The sequence below is a fragment of the Labeo rohita genome, chromosome 15 (genome assembly GCF_022985175.1).
Source record: "Labeo rohita strain BAU-BD-2019 chromosome 15, IGBB_LRoh.1.0, whole genome shotgun sequence".
NCBI classification, from domain to species: domain Eukaryota; kingdom Metazoa; phylum Chordata; class Actinopteri; order Cypriniformes; family Cyprinidae; genus Labeo; species Labeo rohita.
In genome coordinates, this window is record NC_066883.1 from 37,719,479 (window position 1) to 37,739,816 (window position 20,338).

At 30.8% G+C, this 20,338-nt stretch overlaps 1 protein-coding gene across 1 annotated transcript; it reads right to left on the reverse strand.

Moving 5' to 3' along the window:
• Positions 1–3,619: 3,619 nt before the first annotated feature.
• Positions 3,620–20,338, reverse strand: clcn2c (chloride channel 2c). Its single transcript, XM_051130311.1, has 23 exons — positions 20,239–20,338; positions 18,212–18,308; positions 17,677–17,808; positions 17,039–17,167; positions 16,822–16,955; positions 15,506–15,583; positions 15,351–15,429; positions 15,089–15,214; positions 14,855–14,939; positions 13,302–13,403; positions 13,078–13,162; positions 11,904–12,059; positions 11,582–11,651; positions 10,835–10,945; positions 10,502–10,715; positions 8,556–8,689; positions 8,036–8,160; positions 7,788–7,884; positions 7,469–7,536; positions 6,740–6,778; positions 6,400–6,504; positions 6,112–6,198; positions 3,620–5,519 (listed from the first exon to the last, which is right to left on the reverse strand). Exons 1-23 carry the CDS (start codon positions 20,269–20,271, stop codon positions 5,379–5,381), a joined length of 2,427 nt encoding a protein of 808 aa, XP_050986268.1. The 5' UTR covers positions 20,272–20,338; the 3' UTR covers positions 3,620–5,378.

Sequence of the window (20,338 nt, forward strand, 5' to 3'; positions counted from 1 at the left end):
TAACATTAACGGAACATTCCATTTTGCATTCTGAAAATGTTACTTTTGAATGTTTTGAATGTTATTTTTCCAGAAGTAACATTTAAAAAATGTTACAACTGCACGTCCAGCTAAAATGTTGCAGATTGTTTTTCTATGAACGTTGTATAAAGACAACATTGTTAAAGACCAGACATGAATGAATGCTGTATTAATGTTACTGGAAGAACATTGAGAGAACACAGCCAGAACGTTCTGAGAACGTTAATAATGTCAAATTCACCTTGTTGTTTTTTAGTACAACTAAAGGAAAATTCCTAAAAGTTCTCTAAAAACACACTTTATCAGCTTATTAAATGTTTTAGGAGGTGAAAGTAAATGAATAACATTTATTTGGTCTTTTGAATTTCTTGCAAGAGAATAAACGTAAACGAGCATATAAAAACAAAGCAACTGTGGAAAATCCATATCGGTTGGCCACATATAATATTCCAAAAACCAGACCATCTTTAGATGGTTTGAGCAGCTGGTATCTGGTTTTCTGCTGGTCTAAGACATTCTGGAAGCAGCTAAAAACACTTAATGACTTGACACACAAAAATCGCTCAGAATAATGTCAGTCCAAAAAAAGTGTGCTTTTTTGGTCACAGTAAATCTGTCGTTTGGAAAGAACTGTACTTGAACTTTTGAAATAGAGATAAAAATATTTTATAAAAAATAAAATGGCCATACAGCAATTTCAAGATATTTTAAACAAATAGGAGTCACAAATGTCTCCATCTCCTGGACAAATTTAGTATTAGCGTCTATTACTGTGGGCACTAAAACATCAAACACCAACCAAACAAAAAACTCACCAAAAACACAGATATACTATTTATTTATTATTATTATTATTATTATTATTATTTTCATTTTTATTTAAATCTTTAGTAATTTTGTTGTGCATTTATTTATTTATTTATTTATTTATTTATTTTTCTGTATAGTTTTTTCTCTTTTTTAATTTTAGGATAGGATAAACTTTATTTGTCCCTGAGAGGAAATTTATTTTGGGTGCTACAGTGCTACAGTGTTGCCCTGAACAAACAATAATAGTATAAAACTATTCTTTTTTCTTTTTAAGAATTTTTTTTTCCTCAAACAATTTTCTTTTTAGTTATTCTAGTACATCATGTTTTTAATATATTTATTTAATATATTTATATTTTAAATTATTTAGATTTAGTTAACTACAATAAGCCTGATTTTGAGATAACTAATTTCATTATAAAAAAAAAAAAATCACACTCAGCATGAAAACACAAAAACACACATTAAAAGAGGTCAAGACATATTTTGCTTTTAATCAAATAGGTTAGATATAGTAAATATCTTTTGCTTAACATGAAACTAAAATATATTTTTCTTGATAATTTAAAATATATTTTTGTGATCGCAAATGTACATTAAGGCCTTTATCAAATGTTTTTGCTCATAATAATCATGAAATCTTAAGTAAAGTCTCTTGATTGTGTGTGCTGCTGTTTTATTTGCTCAGCTCAAGTGTGTTTAAGGACTGTAGTGTGTGACGTGCGACGTGCGTCGTACGCATCAGGGATCTTCACGTCCTGTTCGTGTGTCGATCCTTTAACCGCAAACTTATGAGTGAGGATGACAAACATTCATGTTAATGATTATTTCTGAGGAGAAAGAAGCTCTGGAGATTTCTGTGAAGAAACTGAAAGTGTGACAGAAAGAGAACTAGTGGGAACTCTGACGCAATATGATCTGGATCACTTAAACATTAAACAGGTTATGAGTCATAATGAGGACACAGACACTAGCTCAAACAATACAGACGGAAATGATATTGTTATTTGTATTTGTAAAAAAAATAAAGAAAGAAAGAAATAAAAGACAATATTTAATTATAACAGGCTTCTAACAATTTGCTTTAAGTTCTTGAATTTCACGTTTTGAAATTTAAATCCTGGAAAACCCTTTCTAAAAATCATAAATCATAAAGATTTCATAAAATAATCTGTAAATTTGGTTTCAGAACAGACTTGTTATAGTTTACTACAACAAAAAACATAAAAAAAACTTTAACTGAAATAAAATAAACAATAAAACAAAATAAAAATACAAAAACATTTTAATTAATTACCTATTAATTCATAAAATATAAATATAACTAATATGAATTAATTTAAATATATATTCTTTTTTTTTTATTAATTTTATTAATTACTTCCAGGCCTTTAGTCAACAATTTGCTTAAAGTGCTTAAATTTTTACTTTTTGAAAATAGCATTTTTAATATTATATATATATTTTTTAAAATAATCTGTAAATTTGATTTCAGAACAGGTTTATTAAACTTATCTGAAATAAAATAAACAATAGTACAAAATAAAAAGAAAATACAAAAACGTTTTATTAATTACCTATTAATTCATAAAATATATTTATAATTAAAATTAATTAATTTAATATATATATTATTTTTTATTAATTACTTATTAATTTAATTCATTTATAGATATTAATTATCACTGAAGTAAGTAACATTTTGAGAACATTAGCAAAGACCAGATATTGTTGAATGATATTTTTATTTGTAATAAAATAAAATGAAATGAAATAAAATAAAATAAAATCTGACAATATTTAATTATAAGCTTCTAACCATTTGCTTAAAGTGCTTGAATTTCACTTTTTGAAATTTAAGTCCTGGAAAACCATTAAAATTTTTAATATATATATTTTTTGATTTTTTTTTTTTTTTAGATTTCATTATCACTGAAGTAAATAACATTTTGAGAACATTATTAAAGGCCAGATATCATTGAATTATATTTTTATTTGTAAAATAAAATAAAATAAAATAAAAAAGGACAATAATTAATTATAACAAACTTCTTACAATTTGCTTAAAGTGCTTGAATTTCACATTTTGAAATTTAAGTCCTAGCAAACCCCTGAAAATGTTTAATATATATATTTTAGATTTCATAAAATAGTCTTTAAATTTGATTTCAGAACAGGTTTATTATAGCTAATTACAACAAAAACCATAAGCTGTACAGAATAAACTGTGACTGAAGGTCAAAGGTCACTTAAGATCATGAAATATAACCTGTCTGAACGGAGCTCAAACTGCAGAAAGTTTTTATCTGCTAATCAAGATTTTAATTTTCATTCAGGGCTTAATTTTACATTTTCTAAGCACCAGCTTGACCATTTCACAGAATCAGTGGTATTTTGGGAGAAACATCCCTCATCCAAACACACACACACACACACACACTCATCAGTCACGTCTCACTGACAACGAGGGTTCAACCAATCAGCTGCCAGTATTTTGGTCAGTCACGGTGAGTCGTTGTCCTTCCAAAAATGCCAGCACATCATAATAATGAAGCGCAGACACACACACACACACACACACACACTCTCTGTTCCATTGTGTGGCTTCATTGATGTGTGTGAGAACAGTCTCTCTCTCTGTCCAAGCGGTTAACTGATACGAACTGGTTGAGGTGGGAAGACTCGTGGGAAAAAACAACACAAAAACGACACTAAAAACTCTCGTATTCAATGCAAAAATGAAATAGAAAAAGAAAAAGTTGCAAAGTAAAATGTCGAGACATTTGCTTTATTTAGCACAGTTGTTTTATTCATTATTTGGTGTCTGCAAACACAATTACACACAAATACACACGTGGAGTACGTTTCTGCACATATACTCCCTAATGCTAAACCCAGTGGAAAACAGTGGGGGAAAAACATATATTGATTTATCAAAATACAACATGGTAGGGGTTATTAAACAGCAAACAATGATATATTCAACACAAACACAACAGCACCAATAAAGCTCTTCAGAAAAACTCAACTTTTGTTTGATGTCTGAATAAGAGGAAGAAATTTTCCAGATATTGCTGTTATCATCATACTTTATTTATTTAACAACATTCCAAATGTCTTGATTCTACATCAAGAAGCCAGTAAAAAGGTGCTTCTTTTCACTCAATATTGTTATTATACTTTATTTAACAGGGTTAAACTTGGTTAAAACGTGCATTTTTTTCCTGCCTTATAATCTAGAAACCAATAAAAATGCACATTTATTACAAAATTTCCAATATTATTTTAATTATTATACTTCTTGTTTGTATGCATGTATTTATTTATTTTTTCAAAAGTTCTTGATTTATAATCCAGAAACCAATAAAAATGCATAATTATTAAAAATTTTCTAATTTTATTTTAATCATTATGTTATGCATGTATGCATGTATGTTTTTGTTTTACTTTTTTCAAACTTTCTTGAATTATAATGCAGAAACTAATAAAATTTCATAAATAATAAAATGCACATTTATTACAAAATTTCCAATTTTATTTTAATTATTATACTTTATGTATGTATGAATTTATTATTTAAAAATTCCTTGAATTAAAATCCAGAAACCAATAAAAATGCACATTTATTACAAAATGCCCAATATTATTGCAATTACTATACTTATTTTATGTATGTAGGCATGCATGTGTGCATTTATTTATTTAACAGCATTTCAATTTTCTAGATTCATGATCAAGAAACCAATAAAAGGTACATTTTACTCCAATACTGCTGTAATTATAATAATTGATTTATTATTTAACAGAATTAAAAGTTTCTTGATCGCTAAACAAGAAAACAATAAAAACTATCCTTTTTTACTGATTTAGTCTTTTTTCTCTGTCTGTCATGTTGCAATTGCAATGCAACTATACAAATTTTACATTTTCAGTTTTACCAATGCAACAGCCAAAATGTTATTCAATTATTTTTCTTCTTGTTCAAAAGCCTCAATAAAAGCTTTACATAACAGCATAAAAACCTAAATGAATCAGTCTTACTGATGATCTAATGCTGCTGTTTTACTCTAAGTGGCTTGGCTTAAAATGAAAATAACATTAAATAAAAAATTAATTTAAATAAATAACATTTTAAAGCATCGCTTTTAAGGAACAATCTGAACATCAAAACAAAAGTGAGGGAATGTAAGGAAATCATGACTTTTTAGTCCTTTTCTGCAACAAACACACATTTGCATTGACTTATATTGTTTTCACACACAACTAATTATAAATACTACAGACTAACACACACAAACACAAACCCAGAAGCATTTTGCACTTTCAGAATGAATAAAAACTATAAAAGCCTTTATCTATTGTTTTTACAACCGGAAATAAAATCAGTGCAGGAAATGAGGACAAAAAGCCATGAAATAAGGCAGATCCCTGACACTCATGAATCCACCAATAAAAAGAGACCCAGAGCAGGAAGTGTCTCTATAAAACTATTAACTGTTTTGTGCGTTTGGCATTTGGTTCACCTGTTATCATCGGTCGCTGGAGTTTTAGCAGATCTGATGGTCCAGTAGTTTGTGGAGTTCGACGGTATTGGCCCTGGCTCCTCGAAAGCCTCGGTCTCTGAATGTGGACAGAACGGGACGCAGCCTCACGCCGTCCGGCATGGTGCTTTCGATCGCCTTACGCAGCTACAACACACATCAGACACCGTTAATGGATAGTTAGGTTACTTTTTTGTTCATTCATATCAAAACCACCTTTGGCCTTTTTGAAAGAAGCCTTTTCTGCTCAGCAAGGCTGCATTTATTTGATCAAAAATACAGTAAAAATTGTAAAAATAGGAAAATATTATCTGAACTTAAAACAGCTGTTTTCTCTGTGGATATGTGTTAAAATGTAATTTATTTCTGTGATGCGCAGCTGAATTTTCAGCATCATTACTCCAGTCTTCAGTGTCACACGATCCTTCAGACATCATTCTAATATACTGATTTGCTGCTCAACAAACATTTCTGATTATTATCAGTTCAAATCTGTGATACATTTTATTTTTAGAAAGTTCAAAAGAACAACATTTATTTGAAATCAAAATCTTTTGTAACGTAAATGTCTTTACTGTCACTTTTGATCATTTCAATGCATCCTTGATGAATAAAAATAAAATCTAAAAGATTTTTTCTCTGCTACAAAGAAACCAGCTGATAAAGAGTATAGATGATGTGGATTTGTTTGGATTTTTAACTCTTGAATGTCATTTCTATGTTATTGAAAAATTCTCACCTCTTTCAGTGAAACAACTCCAATGAGCCGTCCGACACCGGTGACGTAAGCGTAATCCAGATTCAACAGAGAAAACATGGTGTGAGTCTGAGAGAGAACAGAAGAGAAGTGTTACATGGGAATATCAGAGCAAGCCACATTTTGTTCTTCTTCTGAAACAAAGTGTGTTTTTTTATTTGACACTGTGGCATTAACAGCTTACTGAAACTAAACTGCAAAATGACATAATCAGAAATCATCATGATTATGATATCACAATTAAAGCGAAATAAACACACACACACTCACCTTGTGCAGTGAAGTGTGTTCCACCAGCTGGAAGGGGGCGGGGTCAATCTTGCAGATGTCCAAGTTCACCTCCTCGTCAAGCTGTTGCTCCTCCCACTCATCAACCTGCATTCACAACCAGAAATACTGTACATGAGTGTGTGTGTGTGTGTGTACCTGGTATTCTCTACGTTATGAGGACCAAATGTCCCTACAAGTATAGTAATATCAGTATACCAGGGTTTAGAAAATACAGTTTGTAAAGTAGAAAAAATATTATGCCTATGGAATGAATCTGTAACACATGGAAACCCAACATGAGTGTGTGTGTGTGTGTGCATGTGTGTTGAAATGTCCTCACCTCTTGAAGTATTGTATCATCCTCTTTGTCTGGGTCGAACTGGAAAAAGATTGAAACACAACAAAATTTTTTATTTGTTTGTTTGTTTTTTGTTTGTTTTTTTCCTAGTTAAGGAGTCTGTTTTTATATTTTTTATTTTTCTGCATTCTGCATTAATGGTTTAATTAAATTAGAAGTATTTATTTATTTGTACATACATACAATAATAGGGCCTATGAAATGTTTTATTTATTTATTAGAAATGTTGTCAGTTTTAATTTTTTCTGGACCTATGACCTAACATAGCATAAAACATTACCAATTTAATCTTTTTTTTTAATGTAATAATTTTGATAAAAATTATTTCTAGTTTATTTCTTGGCAAACAAAGTGCTGCACAACATGGAAAAAACTATGTAATATTCCTTAAAAATTAAATAATTAATAGTTTTTATTTTATTATTATCATCACAAACACTAGTCCATATTGCAACTCGATTATTACGGACCTATTCAAACCTGTTTTAGACTTTTTCATCCAAAATTTGACAAATTCATTGACATTCCATGTTATTCTGTAAATTTCATTTTTATGAGTAGATCCTGCAATTCCAAGTGCATACTTGCAAGTTTTCTTGCATTATTACTAAACTAAATTAAAAGGCGCACACTTACAAAAGTTTACTATGGTAGCTTCCTCAAAAACACCATAGTACATTTCTAGAGCACATTAGTGTGTGTGTGTCTCACCTCCAATGCCTCGATGTCAGGACGAGAACAGAAGAACTTTTTCAAGTTGAGGCCAGAATCATAAAGATCTGAGAGACAGAAAGAATTTATAGAAAGTTAGAAAAGTGCACTAAACTGAACATATGACATTAAGCGTTTTGCAAGCATAAATATATCAACAACAATGAAAGACTTATTGTATTAAAAAGTAGATTTTCATATTTTATAATATTTCAAAAGAGTGTCTGAATATTTACATGTACACATATCCAGTCATAGAAATTCTATTTTATGTTATTTTAAGATAAAAAAAAAGCCAATGGGAGGTTCTTGATATTACTTGTAATCTCTTCTTCATCTTCAGACGGCTTCTTCATAGCAGATTTTAGAGGTTTAGTGGAGTCCAGATGAGCGGATGCAGACTCTTCTGTGGACGTCTACAACAAATACACACACATACATAGCCATAATCAAAACCCATCTAAAAAACTAGATATTTGTGATGCAAATCAACGTTTGCAGCAAAAGCATGCGGTGAAATACAGCAGTACAGTTTTTATTCTAGTAGTAGAATGTTCAACGTCTGACCTGGAAGTGAACTTTGTATCTGACAGACATGGTGGGAGCATTTTCCTCTCGCAGTTGCTGCGATCGCCACATTAAGAGCGACAGTAACTGAGCACGATCAACTGAACCCAGCAAGAGCATTGACTCTGAGAGACACAATAGATTCAGACAGAAAGATCAGGACAACACTGTACGTACATATTTATGCCAGATTTACTTCATATTAAAAGACATTTTAAGAAAAAAATAATATCATTAAAAATAACAAAAATAGTTTCTAATGATTACAAACTTAATTCTCCAGTCATGCAATGTTTATTTGTATATCTCTTTCACAATGCACATCATTTCAAAGCAAAAACAAATAAATACATAAAAATAATTATAAAAAATATAATAAAAGTTATTCTAAAAATATAAAGCTTATTTGATATTTTATCTCAACATCAATATATTCATAAGTTAAGTCATTCCATATAATGATATCACAGCTCCAACACAACAGTCAGTGAGAAAATAAGTGTGTATCGTATGTTTGTACCTGCAGATTTCACCAACGGCAGTGTTTTCAGTTTTCCTGAGCGTAGGACCTTGATTAAGTCTCTGTAGGTGGTGTTCAGTGTGATATAACAAATTTCTTTTTTCATAAAGTCCTCCACAAAAATATTATACTTCCTACACACAAAGAAAGAGGTAATTGTGAAAAACTGATGCACAACAGAAAAATATTTAAGGCAAAATTTTGAATTAAGGCAAGTTTAGACTGTTTGGCTTTTCATGTTGCAGACTAGTGAAGAAAACATCCAAAATACACACGTATTACTCTTATTTTATTGCACTTTATCTTATTTGCATCATTACAATGCACATCTTTAAAGAGATTTTTCTGCACTTGAGCAGCACTTACATACACCAAAACTTAGAGTTTTATTCCTATCTATATTCTGAAGGTTTTTATAGAGGGGTTTGTTTATATATCATTCACATGATTTTATTATTACAACTGATCTATTTCCGTCTATAGATTTCAATTAAAATATATATCTTTAAAGAGATTTTTCTCCACTCGAGCAGCACTTACATACACCAAAACTTAAAGTTTTACTGGTATCTACATTCTGAAATATTTTATAGAGGGGTTTGTTTATCTTTCACATGATTTTATTATTACAACTGACCTATTTCGGTCTATATATTTCAATTAAAATATATACCTTTAAAGAGATTTTTCTCCACTCGAGCAGCACTTACATACACCAAAACTTAAAGTTTTACTGGTATCTACATTCTGAAATATTTTATAGAGGGGTTTGTTTATCTTTCACATGATTTTATTATTACAACTGACCTATTTCGGTCTATATATTTCAATTAAAATATATATCTTTAAAGAGATTTTTCTCCACTCGAGCAGCACTTACATACACCAAAACTTAAAGTTTTACTGGTATCTATATTCTGAAGGATTTTATAGAGGGGTTTGTTGATATATCATTCACATGATTTTATTATTACAATTTATCCATTTCCATCAATAGATTTAAATTAAAATATATACCTTTAAAGAGATTCTTCTCCATTTGAGCAGCACTTACATACACCAAAACTTAAAGTTTTATTCCTGTCTATATTCTGAAGGTTTTTATAGAGTGGTTTGTTCATATATCATTCACATGATTTTATTATTACAGTCAATCTATTTCCGTCTATAGGTTTCAATTACAATACATACCTTTAAAGAGATTTTTCTTTACTTAAGCAGCACTTACAAACACCAGACTTAGCAATTTTACTCCTCTCTATATTCTGAAGGTTTTTATAGAAGGGTTTGTTCGTACATCATTCACACTAATTTATATAACGTTTTATTCCTAAACCATGGTAAAATTGTGTTTTTTCTGGCTGTTGACTGTATTTTCTGATTTATGGAGTGATAAAAAAGAGAAACAAAAAATCCCCATGGTAAAAACCTTTAACTCTAATATGTCAACAAATCAAACAAGAATTTTGAACTTGGCTTTATCTAATTTTTCAAATGTATTCTCTGGAAATCTGTGCACATTAGTGCATATATATATATATATATATATAATGCCTCATTTATGTATTTAAGCATAACATTTCAGAAAACTTGAAAAACATGTTTGCAGTTCATAATGTAATCAATCAACTGGTGATTTGTCTCTGTTTGTTACATTCATTACCCATTCATGTGCATGTTGCAATATTTATGTTAATGTTTCAAACCTGAGCATGCTGGGTAAACTGCAATCAAATATACTAACGTATTCACACAATACTGACAAAATACCTGATATTTGTTCAACTTGTAATATTACGTATACTTTAAAAACATGACATTCTACACTGACCAAAGTGTTTACAAAACACCTAAAAAATAATAAAAAGAAAAGTTTTGGTGGTGCACAGGATGAGCAGAATGTGAAATAGAAAGAAAAGATGAAATGTACAGATGAAGAGACTTACTCAGGGTGGCCCCAGCTGAGCAAGGGCAGGTAAGGCAGTTTTTTGACGCGGATAACCGTGTCATAAATGGACGGCTGAACACTCTGAGAAACCATGTTAGCGATAATCACAGAGATCAGGATAGGCAGACTGTAACTGATATGTCCCGTCAACTCCATCATGATCACGGCGGTCGAAACCGTGTGTGTGACTCCTGCCGTTAACGCTGCCGCTCCTTAACACAACAGAGAGTTACTGCTGATTCATAACTAAAAACTAAATCTTAATGCTTTATTTTACCAAATAATGAGACGTAATAGATGTATGCATGTCTGTTAGTGTCTAGTTTCTCACCTATGACAGCGTATGCTCCGGGCACTATGTGGTATGTGTGTCCCTCTATGTTAAATCCATCTGGTAACAATGTGGCCAAACCTTCACCCACTAAACGGCCAAACGCAGCACCTGAAACACACGTATGCATTCCCTTTAATCTGAGATTGGTCATCGTATCAAAAGATATTAATAAAAATGACTGTTTTAAAGGTACATTCACAGCAAGAATGATGACTTACACAATCAGTCAAAAGTTTGGAATTATTTTGAATTTTTAAAATGTCTTGAAAAGGACTCTTATGCTCACAGAGGCTTCATTTAGTTGATAAAAATTGCAGTAAAAACAGTAATGTGAAAAATTATTACAATTTAAATCGCTGTTTCCTTTGTGACCATATCATAAAATGTAGTTTATTGCTGTGATCCAAGCTGAATTTTCAGCATCATTAATCCAGTCTTCAGTGTCACATGATCCTTCAGAAATCATTCTAATATGCTGATTTGCTGCTCAATAAACATTTCTGATTATTATCAATGTCGAAAACTGTCATGCTGCCCAATATTGCTCTGATTGTAATTCCAATTATATCATTCTTCTCTGTCGTTGTGTTGTGGACTTTTACTATACAGAGCTAGAGTTTTTTTTTACTTTATGGTTTTAGTTACTGTTATAGTTATCATCCTTGGTGTGAATGTGCCTTAAAAAGGTAGAAATGCTTCGAAAATATAAATATCATTTTTTAGATATATCACACAAGCACATACCAATGACGAAAATAGGAACGAAGGAACCACATGGTATAGGAAGGGTTATGGAAACAGCAGACATCCAGAACTACACAACAAACAAGAGTAATGTTCATTAAAACAGAACGCACACACACAAACTTACACACACACACACATGCATGGCGCATCCAAAAACGTCAGACATTCACAAATATATTGTTTATATTAAAACAGAAAAATATTAATATTGAAATATATTAAACAGTAATTAATAGAAAATCAGTTTATCATTATATGAGGAATAAAGAAAAGTTTATTTACTCAGCTACAGTTTGAGGTCAAAAATGTGTTTATTTACCTTCATGACGACGAAGATGGAGAGGATGAAGAAAACGTTAGCCTGCGGATGTTTCCAGGCGGCTAAGTGATCGTCAGCATCAAAGTCTGCTACAATGCCATGATTTGACCAGGTGCGATGGTCAAAAAATGAAATTAAGGAATCCCTTTGTGTAAGCTATAAATGATGGAAGTTATGTCAAAAACAGGAAATGGTTCTAAGTAAACCAAAAACCTTACTACTCTACACATTCATTTAAAGAAATAGTTTACCCAAAAATAAAAATGAGCTGAAAATGTACTTATGCTCAGGCCATCCAAGATTAAAATGAGTTTGCTTCTTCATCAGATCTGGAGAAATGTGTCATTCAATCACTTGTTCACCAGTGGATCCTCTGTAGTGAATGGGTGCCGTCAGAATGAGAGTCCGAACAGCTGATAAAAACATCACAATAATCCACAAGTAATCCACACCACTCCAGTCCATCAGTTCACATCTTGAGAAGACATAATCCAGCCACATATTTGTTTAGAGCTGTTTTGGGATGTTTTAGCTGTGCAGATTTCTATCCTGATTCAGACCAGATGATTAGTTAAAAATGTCTTAATAATGGATTTGTTTCATCTTTTGTCCTCTCAAGATGTTAACTGATGGACTGGAGTGGTGTAGATTACTTGTGGATTATTGTGATGTTTTTATCAGCTGTTTGGACTCTCATTCTGACAGCACCCATTCACTGCAGAGGATCCAAGTGATGAAATGATACATTTCTACAATTCTGATGAAGAAACAACTCATCCACATCTCAGATGGCCCGAGGGTGAGTGCATTTTAATTTCTGGGTGAACTATTCCTTTAGAAACACTTTGGCTTTCACGTTTCATTTAACTGCTAATTGTGCATAAATACTGTAATTAGATAAAGCAACCTTATTGTTGTGTATGACTGCATATGCTGCTAATGGAGCATTTTATTGCCTCCTTTTGAGGCACCGATTAATTAAAGAGAACAAGAGTGAGTGTATAAAAGAGAGAGAGAGATATGAGCGAGTGTTGTTAAAATTGATTAATAAATGCTTCAGTGTTTCTCTCAGCTGTCATTAAGATTATTAACTGGATGGATTTAACAGCCTGGGGAACAAACACGTATAGATTGTGTGTGTGTGTGTGTGTTTGTGTGTGTGTGTGTGTGTTACCTGTCCAGCCATGAACTGCCCAAAGCCCGGAGGGAAAGTGAGCGTTGAAATCAGCACAGAGACCAAAGCGGAATATAAGAAACAACTAGACACAAAACACATGATTAGGCACATCATAGACTTTTATGGTTTTTACAGTATATACAGCAAAATCTATTATAATGTAATATTACTTTTCCCCTTATTTGCCCCTTATCGTTAGTTCTGTTGTACAAAATACTTACTTCTTCATGAGGAAGCTGTTTGCGGCTTTCTGCCTTTTCACAAACAAAGAAATCTTGCCATACAAATACACAAAGAAGGCACCACCAAAGCCACAAACTATCCTGCAGAGATAAAACATTTGTGCGTTACAGCAATTTTACCACAGTCAGATGCATTTTCCAGTAGACACTTTTTTAAACAACCTATAGTTATACTATACTATAAACAAGCCTTAATGTGTTATGCAGTTTTTATATTTTGTATGCTACTTCTATTTTTATGACTTGCGCACATCTTAACTCGTAAAAAAATTATATGTATATATATATATATATATAATATATAATTTTTTGCAGCTTGTATATATATATATTAAGTCCTTTAAGCTCATCAAGGCTGCATTTATTTGGTCAAAAATGCAGAAAAAAAAAAACAGCAATATTGTGAAATATTATTAAAATAAATCCCATTAAAAATACCATAACAAATAATGGTTTTCTATTTAATATATTTTAAAATATAATTTATTTCTGTGATCAAAGCTGAATTTTCAGCATCAATACACCAGTCTTTAGTGTCACATGATCCTTCAGAAATCATTCTAATATGCTGATATACTATTATTATTATTATTATTATTATTATTATTATCAATATTTAAAACAGTTTAATATTTTATTTGAAACCTGTGATTCTTTTTTCAGGATTCTTTGATAAATAAAAAGTTAAAAAGAATAGCATTTATTCAAAATAGAAATATTTTCTAACAATACAAGTCTTGCTGAATTAAAGTATTAATTTCTTTGAAAAAGGGAAGAATAAAAATTTACTGACCCCATATTTTGAAACTGTAGTTCCAAAAGATTTTTTTTTTTCAATTTTAAATAAATTATGTTCTTTTTTTTATTCACAAATAAAATGAAACATGTGAACAAAGAATCCTGAAACATATATCACAGATTCAAAAAAATAAAAAAAAAATAAATAAAAAAAACAAATCAAAACAGTATATTAGTAAATCAGTATATTAAAATGATTTCTGAAGGATCGTGTGACACTGAAGACTGAAGTAATGATGCTGAAAATTCACAAAAATAAACTATATTTTAATGTATATTAAAAAATAGAAAACAGTTATTTTACATTGTAATAATATTTTACAATATTACATTTTTTCAGTATTTTTGATCAAATAAATGCAGCTGTGATGAGCGTAAGAAATGTATTCAAAAACATTAAAAATCTTACTGATCCCAAATTTTTGAAAGGCAGTGTATATATGAAATAATATTTCTAAATTCTGAAAGAAAAAAAAAAAAAAAAAAAAAAAAATATATATATATATATATAAACTTTGACTTTTGACAAAACTAATATTAACTAATTATTGAACTAATATTTTTAATTATTGTAAATAATTATAACTGAAATAAAAACTTATAAAAAATACACAGATACAATAATAAAAACACAAAATTAATAAAAATGTAACTAAAATTAAGATGAAAACATAAAATATACAGATTTTTTAATTAATTTAAAATATTATTAAAACTATAATAGCACTACTGACCCCATCGCAATAAAGATTGGAAACTCTCGCAGGTCAAAAGGAAAGTCCAGCCTGTATTTTGTTGCATAAAGAGCCATAAGCGTCTCTGAGAGAAAAATAGAGAATAACTCAAATCACCATCGACTGTGCATTTCACTCAAGCATAAAGAAGTAAGAGCCCTTGCTGGTGTTAAAAATGCTGTAACACACAGCCTGTTGTGGTTTATCGCTTTATCAATATACATACACACGCACCTTCCTCTCTGTTCCACACTGGCAGAAGTCTGAAGATTAAGGCACCAAATGTAGCGGACAGAAATCCACGCCAGTAGTTTCGTGCAACGAAAAACATAGATGTGACCTCCAAACCGAATAATGCACCTGAAACACACACAAAAACTCTTGCAGAATGTGACATATATAACTTGTAAATTCTGATTATGTTTTAGTGTTCTTCCATAGATGTTTTCAACATCATTCCAGCAACACACACACACACACACGCATGTTTTCTCACCTCCAATAGGAGCAGCGAAGCAGCAGCCGATTCCCACAGCACACCCGACCGTCAGCATCTCCTTGTTTCTGGCCTCATTCTGTTCAAAACACACAAGAACTAAATACACAACAAATCTACTGCAGCGAATGCTATAAAATAGAGCTTTTAAACACCTTATAAATGTTACTGAAGAGCGCCATGAATTTGCAGAGAAGAGAGGCACAAGCTGCGCCGATGTGCACGAACGGACCCTACAGGACAGAAAACACACACATAATGTTCTGGATTAAACTACATCACAACTTCACAGCGATGCTACAGAAGATCACCCAAATATTAATCACACCCTCATGAAACCTCACATGTGTCATAAACACAAAAGGTTCAATAAGATACAAGACACTTTAATCCAAAGCCACATGCTCTGCATTTTGTACAAGGTGCTAAATGTGACTGAAGTACTTGAATATGACATCTGGAAATGTAAGGCCTGGAAAACCTAAGAGGTACTTGAAAAGACAATGCATCTATGAAATAAGTGTTTAATTCTTTTAATAAGCACATATCTTTTCACACAAAATTAATGCTGCAGCCCATCTGATGATCATGATCACTTTCCTTAACTCAACAATAAGTAAATCCACTTCACCTGCTAGAATTCATCTTTGGCATGATGCCATAACGGACTAATATAGCAGATATAACAATAATTTATCGAATATTTATTACTAATTATATACTGATAAATGTAAGATTGACTTCAATGACTGGATGCTTTCAGCTGATTTTCTCTTGAACTGTCAGCAACTGAACTGCAGCTCAAACTATTTAAAATACAGTGAATTAAGATACAAAGTCCATCATAATGCACAATGTTTCCATCTAACATGTATTTTGAGCAGCAACTTGTCATATTAATGGATCGGGACTTCAAATCGCGAATCATTTGATTCAGTTAAAATAAAATAAAATAAAATAAAATAAAATAAAATAAAATAAAATAAATCTTTACTTGAAATAAACATAAACTGACAAAAATTAAATTAAACTGAACTAAAACTGAAATTGTATATATATTAAAATCCGTAACTACAATGACCGTTGTACCATGGTGCATTTTTGTAGGCATATAAAAATAGGTCTGTTTAAAAAAAGGTTTTAAAGAGAAACTACTGGAAACACAAAAAGTGCACAATCTTTTCTGTCCTCCAGAGGGTGCACTGTTCATTTTAACAGCACTGAACTGCAAACAAATATTTCAATTACTTTAATTATAATTAAAAATAAAAAATGTAAATGTAAAAATAAAATAAAAAAAAATAGTCATTTCCCCATATAAAACTATTTTTATGCTTTGAATTTTGAATTTGTTTTTGTGTTTCCTGTTCCCTGTGTGTGTGTGTGTGTGTGTGTGTGTGTGTGTGTGTGTGTGTGTGTGTGTGTGTGTGTGTGTGTGTGTGTGTGTGTGTGTGTGTGTGTGTGTGTTTACCTCCTTGCCCACAGGCAATTCACTTCCGAGCACACAGGTCAGACTGATGACTTTGGAAACTAATGTTCTCAAGGTGAGATATTCCGGCAGCATCACATCTCTTAGACACGTCTTCGTTTCAGGAATACCAGACCCTGAACCACACACAAACACTAATGAGTTACTGGATAAAGAATCACATAAAGAGTTTGTCAAAGAGTTCATGCGTGCGTCTCACCAGCGGCCTGAACTGACACGATGTTTACGAATCCTGCCGCGAAACACATTAGAAACATCGAATAAATGACCCACACCAAATACTGCAGCAAAACATGACTGTCCGCAAGATGGTAGATCCACCTGTGTGCTGTAGAGGGAAAAAAGACTTTGATTATAATACAATTTTACATAATAAAAAAGAATTAGAAGAAGAAATAAATAATTTGGGATGAATGAAATATAAAATAAATAAAATTTGAATTACTTTGATTATAATAGAATTTTGTATCTTTTAAAAAAAATAATTAGTCATTTAAAGTCATTTAGTTTAAAAAAAAAAAAATATATATATATATATATATAAATGTGTGTGGTTTCATTAAATTTCAGAAATATCTTTAATGTTATAATGAATTCTGAATGGTCCTAAAAATAGGCATCAATTACATTCATTATCTGAATTACTTGTTTCTTGAAAATAAATAAATATGTTCCAATAAGAAACAATAATTGTTTTATAGTCTGATGTCAGAAAAAAACAGACAGAGAAAACCAACTGCAGCATGTTTAACCTAAACATCAAGAATATTTAAAAAAATAAAATTTGGTTGGTATATTTGCTAATTCTGACACCCGTCTTCACATACACACACTTACTGTCTGTGAAGAGAACGACGAAGATATCCATGACAAAGCTGATCACTGCCATGATGAACCCCAGAAGCATGAGGAAGATCCAATCCGCTCCGATAAACGTCACAAAGAGCCGGTGAAAGTGTGAGGCCCAGACTACAGAGAGCGAGAGAGAAGAACTACATTACCCACAATGCAACAGCACAAACCTGGCAGAGAGTCAGACAACATTACCCACAATGCTCCAGTAGAGGGTGCACTGTTCACACTGAACTAAAGATAAACATTTTTATTTAATGACTTTATATATTTTAATTCAGATATTTTTTAATCAATGTATTAATATTTAAATGCATTCAGTTTTTCACAACAATTACTTTATAAAGGTCAAATCAAATTTCAGGTTAAAGTGTTGCTGACAACTGTTCTTATTTCAACTTTACACCTTAGACTAAATTAGGTAAATTGGCTAAAATGCTTTAGTGTTGTTGAAACATTGTGGGAGTGTTGTAGAAACGTTGCTAAAACGTTGTAGGCCTGTTATTGTGGATTCACTCACCTCTAAACCTCTGAGACATGCTGAGACGGGATAAAGATCTTCGCTGGCGACCGTTCTTTCGAAGACGGGCTGCATGTTTTGTGTAAATACCTTTTTCCTACAACAGAGACACAGATATTGATTCAAAGCTAAATTATACCAATCATGTTTGACCATAGTTTACTTCAAACTAAAGTTGTTATTGCATCAAAACCATAATAATTTGTCATTTTGTTGAGTATTTTAACTTAAACTCTAGCCCACGATAAACTACAACAGTTTACCTGTGGTAATAAATAATAATTAGATTATCTCTGGTATTTTTTTGCTAAAACTGTGGATGTTTGGTCAGATTCACCTCACTTCTGTGGTAGATTTTGTTCCTAGACTAAAACTGATGAATTCAGTAACATAAAAAGCAGAACTGTTTAAAGTTACTGACGTGTTAAAACAACAAAATAAATTTGAATTCGAAAATAAAAAACAGTTTGTGTTCGATAATAAAAGTGAATCGATACTCAAGTTGACGAAAATCACTCGGAAAAGTTTCGACTATGCAGGTTTTAGTTTTACATTTGATGCTTTATTCAGTTACTGCAGTGTTTTTTACTTCTTAAACCACTGTTTATTTTATTTTTATATGTTTCATTTATATGTCAATTAGTGTCTTTGTACTTATTTTATCACTGAATTAGCTTTCTTTAGTAATTACTTCAGAATGTATTAATGTTATTGGTTAGGCTGCAAGTATTAGTTTTTGCTGTAATTGGTAGAACTGTGAAATTTCACTTGTATCGAAACTGTTGGTACCCAACATCCTTATTTACAGCAAAAACATTGTGATATTATTATAAAACTGCTTATTGTGTAATATGTTATTTTGGTCATATCGCACACCCCTAATATGTAATACTGAGTGTTTGTTTTGGCAATTAAGAATGCTATTAAAGGCAAGGCAAAGTTTATTTATATAGCACATTTCATACACAATGGTAATTCAAACTGCTTTATAAAAGGAATTAAAATAATCTTAAAAAATAATCACGGAATTCAATTTATTTGATTTATTAAAAGAGCTAATTAATACAGTCAATGAGTTTGCTCTCATACATTTAACATGTTTATATTTCATTTTATCAGATTTATATGATCATTTATGGTTTGATTGATTAATTTAGTATTCATAGTCTGTTAGTATGACTAAAAAAAAAAAGGTTCTCATTATTTGTGATTATTTGATGTACATTAATGATATCGATTATTCCTGGGTGTGACAGTATACAGAAAATCTATTTTAATTCAGAAGCAATAGCAGACATGCACCAATAACGAAGTTTGTACATGTTGTATAAATGCAGTAGCTATAGTAGTTTTAATTTACTTTAATGACAAAACATACAAACATAATATTTTTGACCATTACATTTATTATCTTTTTGGTTGTTTTTGTTGCTATCTTCAGTTTTAGTTTATTGTATTTATTTCTGCAGTTGTATTTATCACTATTTCTTCTTTACACTTTTTGCATTATTAATCAATCAGACCAATGTTATTTTAGTATCAGTGAGATACTATTGTAGTTTTTATTAATAGTTTGAATGTCTTTGTTTTTATATTTTCTTTTCCTTTTTTTTTTTTTTGCTAAAATTTTAGCTTTTTTTTGTCTTAGTGTTTTTGTCGTTTTTATTATTATTATTATTATTATTATCATATTATTATTATATTTTCAATTATTGTTATTTAAGTACAAGTTAAATTAGAAAAAAATATGAAATATTTCCTAGTGGAACTAGCTGAAGTTGTTTATTTTAAAATAGTTTTTTAAATCTTATTTAGCATTTATTTTAAGTAACAATCAATGCATTTAATAATTTTAGTTTTACTTTTAATGAACTATAATTACCTTGCCCCTAATATAATGCATACAATGCAAAAAAAGCTATCCATTCCTATCAGTCTCAGTGACACTTGCATTCACCCAAACCACCAATCAGGTGTAGTTCCAGCATCTACAAACGGGGAAAATGCAGAAAAATCAAAACACTTACCAAATTATTCTCATCTGTACCATCCACAGCCATTATTACGATCACACAGACACACACACACACACACACACACTTAGACTGATCGTTGGTCGCTACACAC